The 15612-nt window shown below is 35.8% G+C and overlaps 1 protein-coding gene across 1 annotated transcript; it reads left to right on the top strand.

Annotated features, from left to right (window-relative positions):
- Positions 1-591: 591 nt before the first annotated feature.
- On the top strand, positions 592-4187 carry LOC145070322 (alanine--glyoxylate aminotransferase 2 homolog 2, mitochondrial-like). Its single transcript, XM_079017262.1, has 9 exons — positions 592-981; positions 1150-1380; positions 1479-1649; positions 1749-1892; positions 3084-3263; positions 3322-3547; positions 3622-3735; positions 3818-3904; positions 4020-4187. Exons 1-9 carry the CDS (start codon positions 736-738, stop codon positions 4061-4063), a joined length of 1443 nt encoding a protein of 480 aa, XP_078873388.1. The 5' UTR covers positions 592-735; the 3' UTR covers positions 4064-4187.
- The last annotated feature ends 11425 nt before the right edge of the window (positions 4188-15612 follow it).

Here is a 15612-nt window from a genome sequence, read left to right as displayed (position 1 = left end):
TATATATATATATAACCTTATTTTTGTGTGGGTTGGCCAAAACTCATTCTTGCCCTATATTTGCTATGTCCCTCTATGAAGGGGTGGGTGGGTGGTGGTGTATGAAGGGGTGGGTGGTGGTGGATGGTGATGATGTCCAAATGCGACGAGCAATGGACGAGGGTGATAATGGTGGTTGTAGACTTTTTTGATTTCATAATAATGTGATTATATAAAATTTAATTAACTAAAAGAAAAAGATAAAAAGAAATGAAAAGGGAATATAATTTTTTTATATGGTTGAGGACCACTCACGGTAAAAAATGAAAACCACAAGGACTTTTTATGAAGGTTTTTAAAATTACGGACTATATCTTAAATTATGATAAACCACGTAGACTATTTATGAATTTTTTTCATAAATATATAATGTTCACACGAATTCTGGTACTGGCTAAACTCACGAATTCATGAGTTCTTTTTAACGAATTATACGATGTTTAATGACAAAAAAGAGTAGGCAATTAGGCATATGTATGTATAATGTTTAACAAAAAGAATTGATAAAAAGTATGTTTAAATCTTTTACAAATCCCTGAAAATTCAATTTTGTTGACAAATTCGTCCAGACCAATTACCTAACGCTCAAACGTTAACAGAATCTTTTACAAATCCCTGTATGTATGTCCTTTTTCCCCTAAAGCAACGACTAGGTGTGAGGTGGGAGGTCATAGCTGTTCGGGATTCTTCGTAAAAATGCTGACAATTTGTGCAAATAGAACCTCCTCGCTGTTGTTCAGATTCAACCGTCGATCCTTCACGAAGCTAGCACATGAATCTTCGCCGGCGCCGCTTCGTGGTGACGACGACCAAGAATTTCTTCCTCAAATGCCACCGTTCGACTACACGCCTCCGCCCTACGACGGGCCGTCTGCAGCCGAGCTTCTGGAAAAGCGGCAGCGCCACCTCAACCCTTGCATGTCCTACTTCTACAGAAACCCCGTACGTTGCTCTCTAACTGCATTCTCCTGATGTTAACCACATGTAAATTTGGCTATATTTTGTGAATTTGTAGTTTAATCGCTTGATTTCATTTATCCCGAATGTGCATTGCAGATATAAAACTTCGATTTGATAATTTCTTCTAGCAATCTGTAATTCTTTCAACAGTTGTTTTTGGTAGATGGGAAGATGCAGTACTTATTCGATGAGAAGGGACGCCGATATCTCGATGCTTTTGGAGGTATTGCAACAGTCAGCTGTGGCCACTGCCACCCTGAGATTTTGGAAGCCATTTTTAACCAGACAAAGAAATTGCAACACACGACTGCCTTGTACTTGAACAGGGCAAGTGCAGACTTTGCTGAAGCACTTGCATCCAAGTGTCCTGGTGATCTCAATGTACATTATTACACTCTTCTACAATCATAGCACAAGTATATGCTGTTGTTTCTTGCATTTATCCCTATGATTTAATTCCAAACCTGATGATGTTTTAGGTTGTGTTCTTTACAAATTCTGGGACAGAGGCAAATGAGCTAGCTTTAATGATTTCTAGGTTGTACACTGGTTTCCATGATATTATTTCAGTTAGAAATGGATATCATGGGAATGCAGGTGTAACTATGAGTGCCACTGGTCAATGCAACTACAAGTACAATGTTATACAGGTATATGTTTCTACTTTCTAATTAACATTCCACTATAAGAATTTAAAGACAGTTTTAGTTAAGACTTCCACTTTTTCATAATTGATGTTCATTTAACAGAGTGGAATACACCATGCGTTGAACCCAGATCCATATAGAGGAATCTTTGGTTCAGATGGACCTAAATATGCTAAAGATGTTGATGAGATCATCACTTATGGAACTTGTGGCCGTGTAGCTGGTTTTATTGCAGAAGCAATACAGGTAAGGTATTTAACAAATCCGTAGCTGTACCTGTACCTGACTTGTTTCTGTATCTGTCTAATGCATGTCAAACACAGTACAACCTGTACCTGTCTAATACATGTCCAACATAGTACATGTACATGATCAGCATGTACCTATCTGATGCATGTCAAACACAGTACAACCTATACCTGTCTAATTCATGTCAAACACAATACAACTTATACCTGTACCTGTGTAATGCATGCCAAACGTACTGTACCTGTCCATGAACCTTTACCTATACCTATACCTGTCTCATGAATGTCAAGTCTCATGAATGTCAAAGACAATACAACTTGTACATAAACCTTTACCTATACCTATACCTATCTAATGCATGCCAAATACAGTACAACCTGTACCTGTGTAATGCATGCCAAACACAACACAACTTGTATGTGTACTTGTCTAATGTATGCTAAACACAGTACAATCTATACCTGTGTAATTCATGTCAAACACAATACAACATATACCTATACTTGTCTAATGCATTGTACCTGTCTAATGCATGCCAAACACAATACAACCTATACCTGTCTAATTCATGTCAAACACAATACAAATTATATTTGTCTAATGCATGCCAAACGTACTGTACCTGTCCATGAACCTTTACCTATACTTGTCTAATGTATGCCAAACACAGTATAGCTTGTACATGAACCTTTACCTATACCTATACCTATACCTGTCTAATGCATGCCAAATACAGTACAACCTGGACCTGTGTAATGCATGCCAAACACAACACAACTTGTATATGTACCTGTCTAATCCATGCCAAACACATCTAATACGTACCAAACACAGTACAACCTATGCCTGTCTAATTCATGTCAAACACTATACAACTTATACCTGTACCTGTCTAATGCATGCAAACACTGTCTAATGCATGTCAAACACTGTCTAATGCATGCCAAACACAATACAACTTATACCTGTACCTATCTAATACATGCCAAACGTAGGACAACCTGTACCTGTCTAATGCATGCCAAACACAGTACAACCTGTACCTGTACCTGGCTAATGCATGCCAAACACAGTACAATACATGTCAAACATAGTACCTGTACCTATACATAAACCTGTCTAATACATGTCAAACATAGTACAACGTGTGGTGAGCTATGAACGGACATATCTTGTAATAATTTGTAGGGAGTTGGTGGAATATATGAATTGGCTCCAGGGTACCTTCAAGCAGTGTACAATAGTGTTCGAAAGGCAGGAGGGCTTTGTATAGCCGATGAAGTTCAGTCAGGTTTTGCACGCACAGGAAGCCATTTTTGGGGGTTTGAGGCGCAGGGTGTTGTGCCTGATATTATTACAATGGCTAAGGTAAAATTTTAACCATTTCCTGATTTTAATTGAATAGTAACAAATTTATACTTTTCAGGGTATTGGAAATGGACTCCCCCTTGGTGCAGTTGTAACAACTTCAGAGATTGCAAAAGTGCTGACATGTCATGGTTATCTCAATACCTTTGGTGGGAATCCAGTAAGCACTGCTGGTGGTTTAGCTGTTCTCAATGTAATAGAAAATGAAAAGCTTCAACAGAATGCATTAAAAACAGGAACGTATCTCAAAAACCAACTTCTAGCTCTTAAAGAAAAACATCAAAGTAAGTTCCATTATTATTAATATTATCGTTATCATTATTATGATTAATTTAATAGTGTGTTGTTGAAAGTATAGTTATAGGTGATGTGAGGGGAAGAGGATTTCTTCTTGGGGTGGAGCTTGTAACGGATCGTGAGTTAAAGACTCCAGCAACCCGTGAAACTTTATATGTTATGGAGCAAATGAAAGGTTATTTTTGTAAATTCCAAATAATACATGGGGTATTTATGTCTTTTTGTCTTGTCAATATTTAAGAGTTGTTTGGTTGTAGATATGGGAGTGCTAATCGGGAAAGGTGGACTGAATGGGAATATTTTCAGAATTAGTCCTCCCCTCTGCTTCACTAGAGAAGATGCAGGTATCATTTTTTTTTAATTTACTCCTTTTACAACATAAATAATAAACAAAAAGAATTTGATGTTGTAATCTAAAGAATTTAAGGAACATAAGTTTTTTGTATTTATGTATTGTAGATTTTCTTGTGTCTACAATGAACCACATAATATCGAAGATGTGAAGAAGTATTTTGGAGTGGAAGTGGTATAGAGGTAGGTTTAGATTAGTCCTGTTATTTTAAAATAAATAAACAAATATGTTTTGGAGAATAATATATATGTACACTATCTTTCTTTTGCTCTTTAGCATTCTCTTTTCTCTAGTTTGTCATATTATACACATACATAAATACACATAATTGTAATCTAAATGCATCGAGAGGAAGAGTAGTTACACAACAAATAAAGAACAATGTATTGTGTCCATTTATTAATATTATAAACTTACAAAATGAGAATTTATAAATTATAAAAACTTAGAGGATGATACCAAAACCGAACTTCATACAACACCATTATTGTTTTCTGCTTCAGAATCCCATTTTATAAATAGTAAAAACTCTTTAAAAGTATGTTGAAAAATTATCGGTGTTATAAGCAATATTTTTTCATCACAACCAAATGTCTTACCGATACTTCCGATTCGGTCCATAGTGCCATCTCTATATCTCTATTGATGCATATGTTTAATGTTGCGACAATTATAACTATTGGTGGCAACTATTACATTGAAAATGATTAGAATATGTTTACATTGCGTTAAATATAATTAACTGAAAATTAAAATACTTACATCCTAGTATCGTGAAAGCGTAGGATTACACCTTATTCTCATCAACTACATACATTGATGACACTCTGCCCATTCTTTCCGACACTGTCCACAATGTAATCAAAATTCTCCGAAATTAGGGTTGCCAGCGAGCCGAGCCTCAGCTTGGGTTCGTTTAAGTTATATGAGGCCTAAGTTGGAGTCCAGCTCGATTCGAGCTTTCTTGTACTGATCTGGACTTGTAAAAAATTATACAAGCTCGATTCGGGCTCGAGCTCGACTCGTTTTTTTGTCTAATGTGCTTAAATAAGTTAAGCTCTGTCTGAGCTCGTTAAGAAACTTGTTTATTAATAGTTTAATACTCTAAATCCCTAATTCACCTAATAGTTTTTATTTTAATATATAAAAATAATAATATATTATATTGTATATAGGTTTGCGAGCCTAATCGAGCTTAGTGACATTTGCTCGAGCTCGAGCTTGTTAAATAAACGAGCCGATCTCGAGTAGCTCAGGAGCAGCTTGGCTCGTTTGCATCCATATCCAAAATCATGGGCCTAAGGCCATCGGGAGTACCTGTTACTGACAATTAATGTGACGGGTGCTACCTCATCACCATATTCTATCACTAAGCATTGTTAGCTAAGGACTTAGTTTTCTTCTTTGAATATTCCTATAAGAAAAGGTTAGTAATAAACGTTGTGGGTGAGGCTCGAATTGGACTCAATTCCCTTAGCCAGATTCGCCGTCCGTTCCCAGGGTACATCAACCTTAACAATGTGTATTGCCGGATATATCCACTTGCCTGAAAGAATCGTCAGAAGTAGAGAAGGACGAGAAAGAGTATTTTCATTCGTATGTTGAATGAGATAGTAGAGATCTCCTTTTATATTTGAACAAGTAACAGCAACAAATCAATCGTCATTAAGGAATTGATTGAGGCATTAAATGCCAATAAATGCTAATAAATACATAATTAATGCATGAGTTACAAAATTCAAACTAGTGACCAAAACTGTCAAACTTAACAAAAACGAGGGTTATACGAGCCCGAGTTTTCGGTTTTCATTCGTGTCCGCAGGTCGTGCCCATGCACAAGTTCGATGATTTTGGTCTACAAAATCCAAGATTTGCACCCCCTACGTGCGTGTAGGACTTGAAGTAAAATCACAGTCACAAGCTTGTAAGCCTTTCATGCATTCAAGCTTATAAACCTAGTTGAGTTTGGTCTTTCTACCAATGTGAGACTCATTACAACATTCATCTCTTTTGCTAACTTTATTCTCAAAACCCGTCTTTGAGTATTGATATCTCATTCACATATATACTTCACCTTGGACATATAATATATCGTTTCTAAGTTTTCACGGAGGAGAACACAAACCTATTTAGAGTTAATTATATATATACAACATATGTAGATATTTATATACTATGTGTGAGACCCATGTATTACATGTGTTTATTTAAAAAAAAAACTAAATACAAAATTTTAAACATTCGAAAAGTATGAATTTACAAGAAAAGTAAGAAAATATTGAATTATAAAAGTTAAAGTGTTTTTTTTTCTCTTAAATTTAAACAAATAATTTAGATTTAGATAAATAAATAAACAAAATTAATGAATCTTTAATTTGGTAATTTTGAAATTAGAAGGAAAGTTCATTAATGAAATTGATATGCATTTATTATTGAATATAAATAATATCTACAATTTAATAAAATGAAAAAAAAACATAAAATGACATGTGGAATACAAAATTAATTTGAAATAACCACAAAATTACATGTGGCAAAATAAATGAGAAAGTGACATGTGGCAAAAAGATCTTTATTTATTAGGGAGGATGTCCAAAGTTAGTAAAAATATAAATATTTATACTAAAATTTTCCAATAATCCCCCACATAAATGGAGATCGATCTTTGCACATCAAATTTCCAAATGAAATTTTCAACAGTCGAATCCTACATAGGATGGGTAGGTATTACCCTTTGGACCCTCCCCTAAGAATTACACTTAGTCTCTTAGCAGTCAGTAGATCTCGATGTCTTTGAACAAAGCTGTCATGTGTGTAGATGACAATATAGTTCTCACAGGACTCTCCCTGAAAAATTCATACCCTCATAGACGTGTTTGTTTTTGGTCATGAACACTAACCTGATTCTATAAGAGCTTTAGGAATTGTGCCCCCATAATTCCCTTCGAAGCGACCCAACTTCTCTCTCACATAGGTGATTCCAAGAATCATTAAAAACCATATGTTTAGCCTAATTTTGTCACTACATATAGGAATGGACTAGGAAGTAATGTTAACTCCCCCACAATGACATGCCTCACTCATAAAACTAGGTTGTCGTTTTGAACCCGGATCATGGGATCTCCAGTCTTCTGGGTAAGGTTTCCTTCATATGAATTTATTCAATCAAGGGCTTTAGTCTCATTCCTCTTAATGACTTATAAACTACGTCTCTAGTCAAGCCTTTTGTAAGCGGATCTGCAATGTTATCCTTTGACTTCACCCAGTCAACCGTGATAACCCCCATAGAGATTAGTTGTCGTATCGTTTTATGTCTACGTCTAATGTGCCTTGATTTCCCATTATACATTGTAATTTGCCCTCTATCAATTGCTGATTGGTTATCACAATGTATACATATGGTCGTTACCGGCTTAGGCCATTCGGGAATGTCCTCTACAAATTGACATAGCCACTCCGCCTCTTCAACACAAATATCTAAGGCGATAAATTTAGATTCCATTTTAGATCTGGATATAAATGTTTGCTTGGACGATTTCCAAGCTACGACAACACCTCCAAGTGTTGTCACACCCCAAAACCTGAACGACGGAAACGTTCCGGGGTGGAGGACGTCATGTACAGTATCACAACAAAGCATAATAGTAAACAAGCAACAACATCATCCATTGCATTAATAATATAATTTAATACAAGTGTGTTATGTATAGTTATAAGACACCAAAATATGAATCAAAATAAGAGATGAGTCTTGAACGCTCCATCTTCTCAAAACCTGGCATCTGTACCTGTCTACTGATGACCTGAGAATACAAGTTATTTTGAAAGAGTTTATCAGCTTTACAGCTGGTGAGTTCATAAGCATTTTAGTGTCATTGTTTGTATGAAAATGTTTGTAAGTGTTTGATGTATAAGTTTGTAAAAGTTTGTATCTCCTAGAAAATCCTACATTTTCTACTAAAAGTAGCCTTCTACCAAGGCATCAAATGTTCTGTATGTTTGTTTCTTGTAAAAGTCTGTATTTTTTCCAAATGTGACTATCATTAAGTTAATATAGTTTTTACATTACCATTTATGTGAGAAGATCACAATGTGAATGCAATGGGAAAATAATAAAAAAGTATCGTAGTGTTGTATTATAGTAACTACTGCTGTACTAACTACCTTAAGCCAATTGTTAATTAAGGTATAATGTGATATAACTGTAACCATACTTGACCAACTTAGTAAAATACGACGCTCGAAGACGTCAAAATAGTATGACATTTGTCACCCGTAGACCTGCAGGTCCTACTGTAGCTAGCAACAAGGTCTAGGACGGTCAGTCTCGTATATATCTATACACAAATTCACGCTCTCCCTCCAGGAGACTCTGATTACAAAGCGAGCCATAGCAGTGATGCCATGCCCCGAAGTAGTGACTCACATTTATGTTATAGTATTCTTGTATATGTATTGTATGTACTAGTGTAATGTATGTTCTCTCTGTCTAGTATGTAGTATGTTCTCTTTGTTTCTCATCATAGTATGTTCTCTTAATTTCTCATCATAGTATATTCGTTATGTTTCTCATAATAGTATATGCTCTTAGTTTCTCATCATAGTATATTCGTTATGTTTCTCATAATAGTATATTCTCTTAGTTTCTCATCATAGTATATTCATTATGTTTCTCATAATAGTATGTATTAACTCATGTATGAACTGACTCTTTGTATGTTTCATTGTACTAGAAATAGTGAGTAGTGACTTCCTAAACTATACCTATTATAGTTTACTAGTAGAGTTGTTTGTATAAATGAACATGTTTGTACACCTTTCCTACCCAAAGGGATTGAACTGAGATAAAAGCTTTTATGTCCATACATATATACATAATATATAACTAAGGATCAAACGACACTCGGACAAACAACAGGGTACTCTAAGTCCACAAGCAAACAAGGAACATGAAATAAAGTGAGTTATCAGTCCTAAGTCCTTCAAACCTTACTTATATAACTATATATGTATTAGACATGTTTTTGACAATATTTAAGTTTGAAAGAGTTAAAAGAAAAATTTTGGCATATAAGAACATGTTTGATAAAGAGTTTAGTATGTAAAAGAGTTTGATAAACATGTTGAAGTAGTTTGTTTGATAAAACTGTTAAAAGTATAGTAAATCCATTTGTTTGATAGTTATGAATCACATGTGATTGATATAATAACTATAATGTTTCAACTTGTATCCCCCCCATAAAAGAATTTAAAATCATTTAAAAGGTAGATTAAGGGGTATGAACTCACCTGTAGTGAGTGATACGAATGAAAGATCGGTTTGCAGGATGCTAAGTGTCAAGTGAAGACTTGGGCACAATGGATCCTAAATAACATATAAAGACACATATATGTATCTAAATAGTGTTTACAACATCTAATCATGAAATGGAACAACCTTAGGGACTAAGAAACACTTGTTATGAAGTGTTACACCACATAGGGTTGCATATAAGGGGTGTAGGGCCTCACATTGGAGTTTACGACCCAAATGGTAAGACCCCCATGAGTTTGCGGCCCATGGGTTTACGGACCAATGAGTTTATGGCCGTAAACTCCTGGTATCTAGTACCATTTTGTGTGTTAAGGTCTTATAATCATGAAGGAAGTGATCTAGTCTCATGTCTAAGCCTTAGGAAGGAGTTATGGTCCTTATGCACCAATAATTAGGGTTTACGGCCAAGGGAGATTATCTTGGCCGTAAACACTCTTTTGTTCTTGAATTCTTGATGTTTTCTAGGTGTTTATCATGTGATTCAAGTATATATCAAGCTAAGGAAGGAGTACTTACGATATAGAAGCTTGATAGGGTGATTAAGGCCCAAGAACACTACTGTGTGTTCTTGGTGAAATGAAGAACACTTGAAGATCTATCAAAAGAAGAGATTTCATGGATGAAATCATGTATATTCACTAGATATTGAAGGATATCAACAAATCAAGGTAAGAAACACTTACAATCTTGAAGATCTAATAGAAAAATCGGATGGTACTTGAGAGAGAATGAGTTCTTTGGCTTGAAATGGTAAAAGTGATAAAAATGACTAAGTGTCATATATATACCATAGAGTTTGCGGCCGTAAACTCTAGTTTACGGCCGTAAACTCCAATTCTTGAAGTTTTCCGACTTGTGAACTGCACACTGAACTCTAGAATAAACTTCCTAACATCACCTCTTGAAGGTGTTAGGCTTAGAACACTCAATAGTCTCTAAATAGTGCTAAAAGTTAGCAGAAACAAGTCTGACTTTAATTGAAGTGAATGGTTGTACAAGATAGAAATTTTGGATTGTCGCAAGTGTAAACACATATCCACTTGTAGATCTGGAATCTTTTATGTCAGATATCAAATTTGCATCATTGTATCCTTCGATAATTGTTGGATGTATGCCATAACGCAGTCCATATTCTCGTGTGTATCTCACATACCTTAGCAGCCTAGTAATACTCTTCCAGTGTTCAAAAATGGTTTACTAGTACATCTACTTAGTGTGCTCACAACATATGCTAAGTCAGGTATGGTACAACTCATTAGATACATCAGACTGCCAATATGTAACACCGGGTTTTGAAAGTGTTTGATTATGTCTTCGGAGGCCAATGGTATAAAATTAATCTGACGATTCGGTCTGTTATGGGTCTCATGTTTTATTCGAAAAGTTTTAAGGCTTGTGGTGTAGCTAGGAGCATAGGGCTTCATGCCACCTTTTTCGTGGATACAAAGTTCATCACAAACGGACTTTGAATGAAGGAGTTATGGTACTTCGAAGTTGTTGGCAGAATTGGTCCCTAAATGGAAAAGTTTGCATTTCAGCCCATGCATGCAAGGTGGAAGCTAGGCGAGTACGTCCAGCGTAAGCTGGGGTACACCTAACGTAGTGTTGGATAAGGAATCACGGGTGCTAAAGACGTACGCGCAGCATATGGGGATTACGCCCAGCGTACATCCAGGATCTCCAAAACCCTAATTTTTAGGGTTGGCTCACTATTTAAAACACCTTAAGTCCGAGGGGGTGCGCTTCCCTTTCATTCTCTGAGCCTTAAACCCTAATTTCGAGTGGTAGCTTCATCCAAGAGTGTTGTGAGCTTTGTGGGTGCATTTTGGGTGGTTTTTGGTGCATTTCAAGAAGATAGAACTTGTTGCAAAGATGGGAATTAAGGAGGAGCTTGTGGATCTGGCATTTGGGACTCATTCTCAACTTGATGAATATATAATGCTTTGATCTTGATCATTCATCTCTTTAGATCTACCATTGTGAGTTTTAGTTAATTTTGGTCCCAAGGACGAAACTTTATGGTTGAAATCTGATTCTTAGGCTTAGAGTTGCCACTCTCAGTGTTAAATCAGTCCCTAAGGCAGAAAGTTGCCATCTTGGAGGTCTTAATGGGTTCATGCATGAGTTAAGACCATTTCCATGGAAGTATATTATCATTTTTTGAGTTTGAGCTTATGTGGGTCATGCAAAGCCATCAAGTAAGCAACTTTATGGTTTAAGACGTTGAAGAGGACTTGGATCTGTAATTGTAGCTTCTGGAGTATAGTATTATGCACTTAATGGAAAGGTGGCTTAAGAGAGGAGTACGATGGGCGTACATACAGGTACGTGCAGCGTACACTCCATTCAGCCAGTATGCTTAGCGTACAGAAGAGTACGCCCGACGTACTCATCAGTTATGGGCTTGGTGTTTTTTGGGCCTTGGGATGGGCCAAGCAATGGACTTTGGGTCTTTGGGCTTTAGTGGGCCATCATAAGTTAGATGTTTTGGGCCATTGATGGTCCAAGGTATTTAGGGTTGTATGTGCACCATTGGATGTTGTAGTATACTAAAAGTCATCAGTGGTATCAGAGCCAAGGCTTGTTTTCAATTATACTTGACGAAAATTGCTGGAAAAAGCTGAAAAAAAATCGAATTTTTTGTTATCTGGATAGGGGACTCGACGAGCCAATGTGCAAACCCATCCAACTCGTTGAGTTAGTTCTTGCACTCAACGAGTTGGAGCCCCTGACAGCAGATTTTCAAGTTTTTTTGGCTGGAATTGGACTACGAACATTACCCTAAGCTGTTTTTGAACTTATAAACTTGTTTTTAATGTGGTAATGTTCATGCTAATCCAATTTTAATGATAATTGTCATAATTTCAATATTTGTATTAGTTTATATGTTCATGCTAATTTCTTGAAGATTGATGATTTGAATTGTCTTGTTCTTTTGAGTTAGCTTAGATTAATAGAAAATTTTTTGATCCAAATTAATCTAAAAAGTCGTTCATAAAATGTGTTTTTGTAACTTGTCCTCAAGTTATGAAAAGTCTGATTTATGATTTTTAAAACTCATAAGATTTCCATAAGTTATAAAAATGAAGAGTCTCATTTTCAAATGCTTTAAAGTCTTCCATTACTTGTCCTAAAGTTATGGAACTTTTAGAGTTTTTCATTAAAACTACTTTAAACTCATAAGTTATGGAATTGAAAAGTTTTTTGAATTGTTCAAAACTTGCCCTCAAGTTTTGGAATTTGTAAAGTTTCCCCCCATGAATACTTTAATTCCAAGTTAAACACTTATACTTTTAAAAGTTAAAATTCAACCCTTATACTATTATATTATTAATAGTTAATAGTTATATATATATATATATATATATATATATATATATATATATATATATATATATATATATATATATATAAGAACAAAGTCAGTCCTACCGTTAGTAGGCCTCATTCACTAAGCCGGTCTATAAGGGGGGGGGGGGTATAAGGTTACTGCCTATAAAATGGTCGTTTAATGGGTGTCCACTCTCACCCACCGCTTCCTTGACTGGTGGGGGGTCGTTAGCCGAACAGGTTTGACAGGACGTTAATTCTCCCTTCATTAAAAGTATAATGATAAATACTAAGTAACTAAATACTTATAAATTCCCAATCTTAGTTACTTAGGAAAATGTGAATTTGGTGCTAACCCATGAAATTGTACTTTGTACCTTACCAAGTCGTTGGTGGAGCGTGTGTGGGTAACCGGCACACTAACATGGACTAGTAAGAGTGGCAAAGGGTAACTTAATGCTTATCATAGATTGGTGGAGCGCGTGTGGGTAACCGGCACATCGATTATGTGATAAAAATTAAGGGTACCAAGTTAATTTGCATGGTTATTCACACCTTGTTTGTGATCCTCGACATCACAGTCACAAACTTGAGATGGCACAATCGAGATTTAAACATGCCATAGAAAAGTTCAATGAATCTTAAAGGATCTAGGATTTTCAATTCACGTAAGACCTTAAATTCTTTTTCGTTTTTCGTGGTGGAAATTGGTAAATCGTCATTTACCTACCTTCAAATTTTTTATAGCTTGGATTACGACATCTCTCTTCCAAGTTATAATGTATTGTGTTGGGTCCTAGCCTTAATATTTCATATTGGGTCTTATATTAAGGACTTAAATTAAATAACTTGAATTTCTCCCATTGTAGATGTCTAGTTCAGACAACTATGATCTTCCCAAATCTCCTCGAACAAACTTTCCTAATGAAGATGATGTCCCGTGGTTGGATCATGGAAATCATACTTCTCTTCCTCTACCTCCTCCAATAATTCTCCCTAACCCACAAGTTTAAAGACTTGAATAGTTCAAGGCGACTCAAGCCCTATTAGCAAGTCTATGTGCACTCACATCTTGGATATGAAGTCACATATTGACAGGCCGGGAGAGTTGGGTGTCAAAGTCTCAAGGAAGTTAGTTGTTGACTGGGTTCTTCAATCACATCCTAAGTCATATAGTGAGTTCTTTAAGGATTACTGTGTAACAGACTATGACATGACCCTTAATGATCATACCTATTTGCTTGTTGTTGATGAATCAGCAATGATTTAAGGCACTGGTAAATAAAATTTGATTGGAAGATCAACTTCCCAAACTTACATGGACATTGACAATGGTGACATTAGAAGTCCAGAAAAACTTTCTCTTCCCAATGGAAAGGGATCGGCCATAGTCAACCCGGTCGACTACATGGCAAAGAGAAAGGCTAAGTCTGAGATAGTCTCGTATACCATTCTCATAAGGTCCATAAGTTTCTACTGCCAAAAGAAGGTGCATTGGTTGCAAAGCTGCGCTATTTACCTGAAAGTTCACTAGGATGGTAAAACTCAAAGTTTGACTATACTTCCGGTAAAATCCATTATTTGACTCTATTAAGTTCCTATTTGGAGATTCTTAATAGATGATGTGACTAGGTCACATTTTGATGTTTTGTAGAATCGAAGAAAGGAAGCTTAAAGGAAGTGTAGGCTAATTCTGATCGCGAAAAGATGGATTTCGATCACATGGTTCGAAGATCAGAATTTTGAGTTGCTACTTAAGAGTTATGATATTTTGCTTAGGAATAGATAGCAACAAGTTTTTCTTACGGATTTGCATTGTAAGGATAAGTTTTTCCGCATGTTTTAAATAAAAGAAAAGTTTTTATTTTATTTATTTTAAATCTCCTTACAATGGCATTTGTGAACATTGTTGTTTATATGATTCCATTGATAGCAATATTGGAAAATAAATTTGATTCTTTCATTTGTGGTAGTGTCATAATTTACCAAATAAGGAAAGAGTCTCATCACCCACGTTTCAGTTGGATAGAAACTTGGAATCATATAACTGGTATTGTATGATGAATGAGAATTTTCATTTTTGGGAAATTAAGGCTAATTCCTTGTTCACGTGTATATGTGTAAGTCCCCAATCTGCGTGAGTATCAATCAGATCCATTTGATGGTGCGGAATCCCAATCAAACGGATGATGCCAGATCAAAATAGAAGAGAAGAAGAAGAAGAATATGATGAATCTAATGTATTGATGATATGAATTATGCTCCTTACAAGAGATTCACACACACACACACACTAGTTCTTCTCTCTAGTTTCTCTCTCTACAAGATGCTCCTTTGATTTCACACACTTAAGCTTCCTTGGCCATACACTCACATGCACTCCTCACCCTATATATAGTATAACCATCCGTACACAAGAGTAAGGCCGTACATAGCCACAAAATTACAGAAAATTACATTTTCCTAGAAAAGCAAAGTATAAACCAATATTTTAACCCAACAATATCCCCCTTGGTTTATAGCTTTCTTTTCTAATTGACCCAACAAGCTCCCCCTAAAAAGTAGCTGGCTTTTCTTGTTAATCTTCATTGGGAGCTTGGCTTCAGCTTTAATCTTTGATTTCTTCACAGCTTCAAGATGAACATATGAATCTTCTATGAATGACTTCATCTTGAGCGGTTGGGCAGTTCTTCAAGATTTGACTCTGAACGCACATTGGGTGAGGAGGCTTGATGTACTGATTCTTGAAAGATAGTGCTTTCAGCTTGAAAATCTTCAGAGAGAACAATCGGAGAGAAATAATCTTCTGGATCACTTCAGCAGGTTCAAGATAGCAGCAAACTGATTGATGAGGTTTCAATGCAATCCATCACATAATCTTCAAGAACAGATTCACCTTGCTTATGGGTTTGAAGGATTGAATGTTTAAAGAATAATTTTCATTTCTTGCTCCTTCGAATGAAAATTCTTCGATGATCACGGATGAAGTCTTGTCTTAGAAATCTCGATACAGTCTCTATGAGTCTCATCTACACCTGAATTCACTTTTCAAGACA

This window comes from Lactuca serriola, chromosome 8 (genome assembly GCF_051521515.1).
Source record: "Lactuca serriola cultivar US96UC23 chromosome 8, Lser_US96UC23_V15, whole genome shotgun sequence".
In the NCBI taxonomy this organism is placed as follows: domain Eukaryota; kingdom Viridiplantae; phylum Streptophyta; class Magnoliopsida; order Asterales; family Asteraceae; genus Lactuca; species Lactuca serriola.
Note: the sequence above shows the minus strand (reverse complement) of the source record. Positions and strands in the feature narration are given on the sequence as shown.

Bases quoted from the DNA above. Each gene is read 5' to 3' on its own strand.
- LOC145070322 (XM_079017262.1), top strand. From the start codon at position 736: ATGCTGACAATTTGTGCAAATAGAACCTCCTCGCTGTTGTTCAGATTC. The intron at 3,736-3,817 runs GTTATTTTTGTA...GTTTGGTTGTAG, and splicing joins TGTTATGGAGCAAATGAAAG to ATATGGGAGTGCTAATCGGG. The intron at 3,905-4,019 runs GTATCATTTTTT...TATGTATTGTAG, and splicing joins CTTCACTAGAGAAGATGCAG to ATTTTCTTGTGTCTACAATG.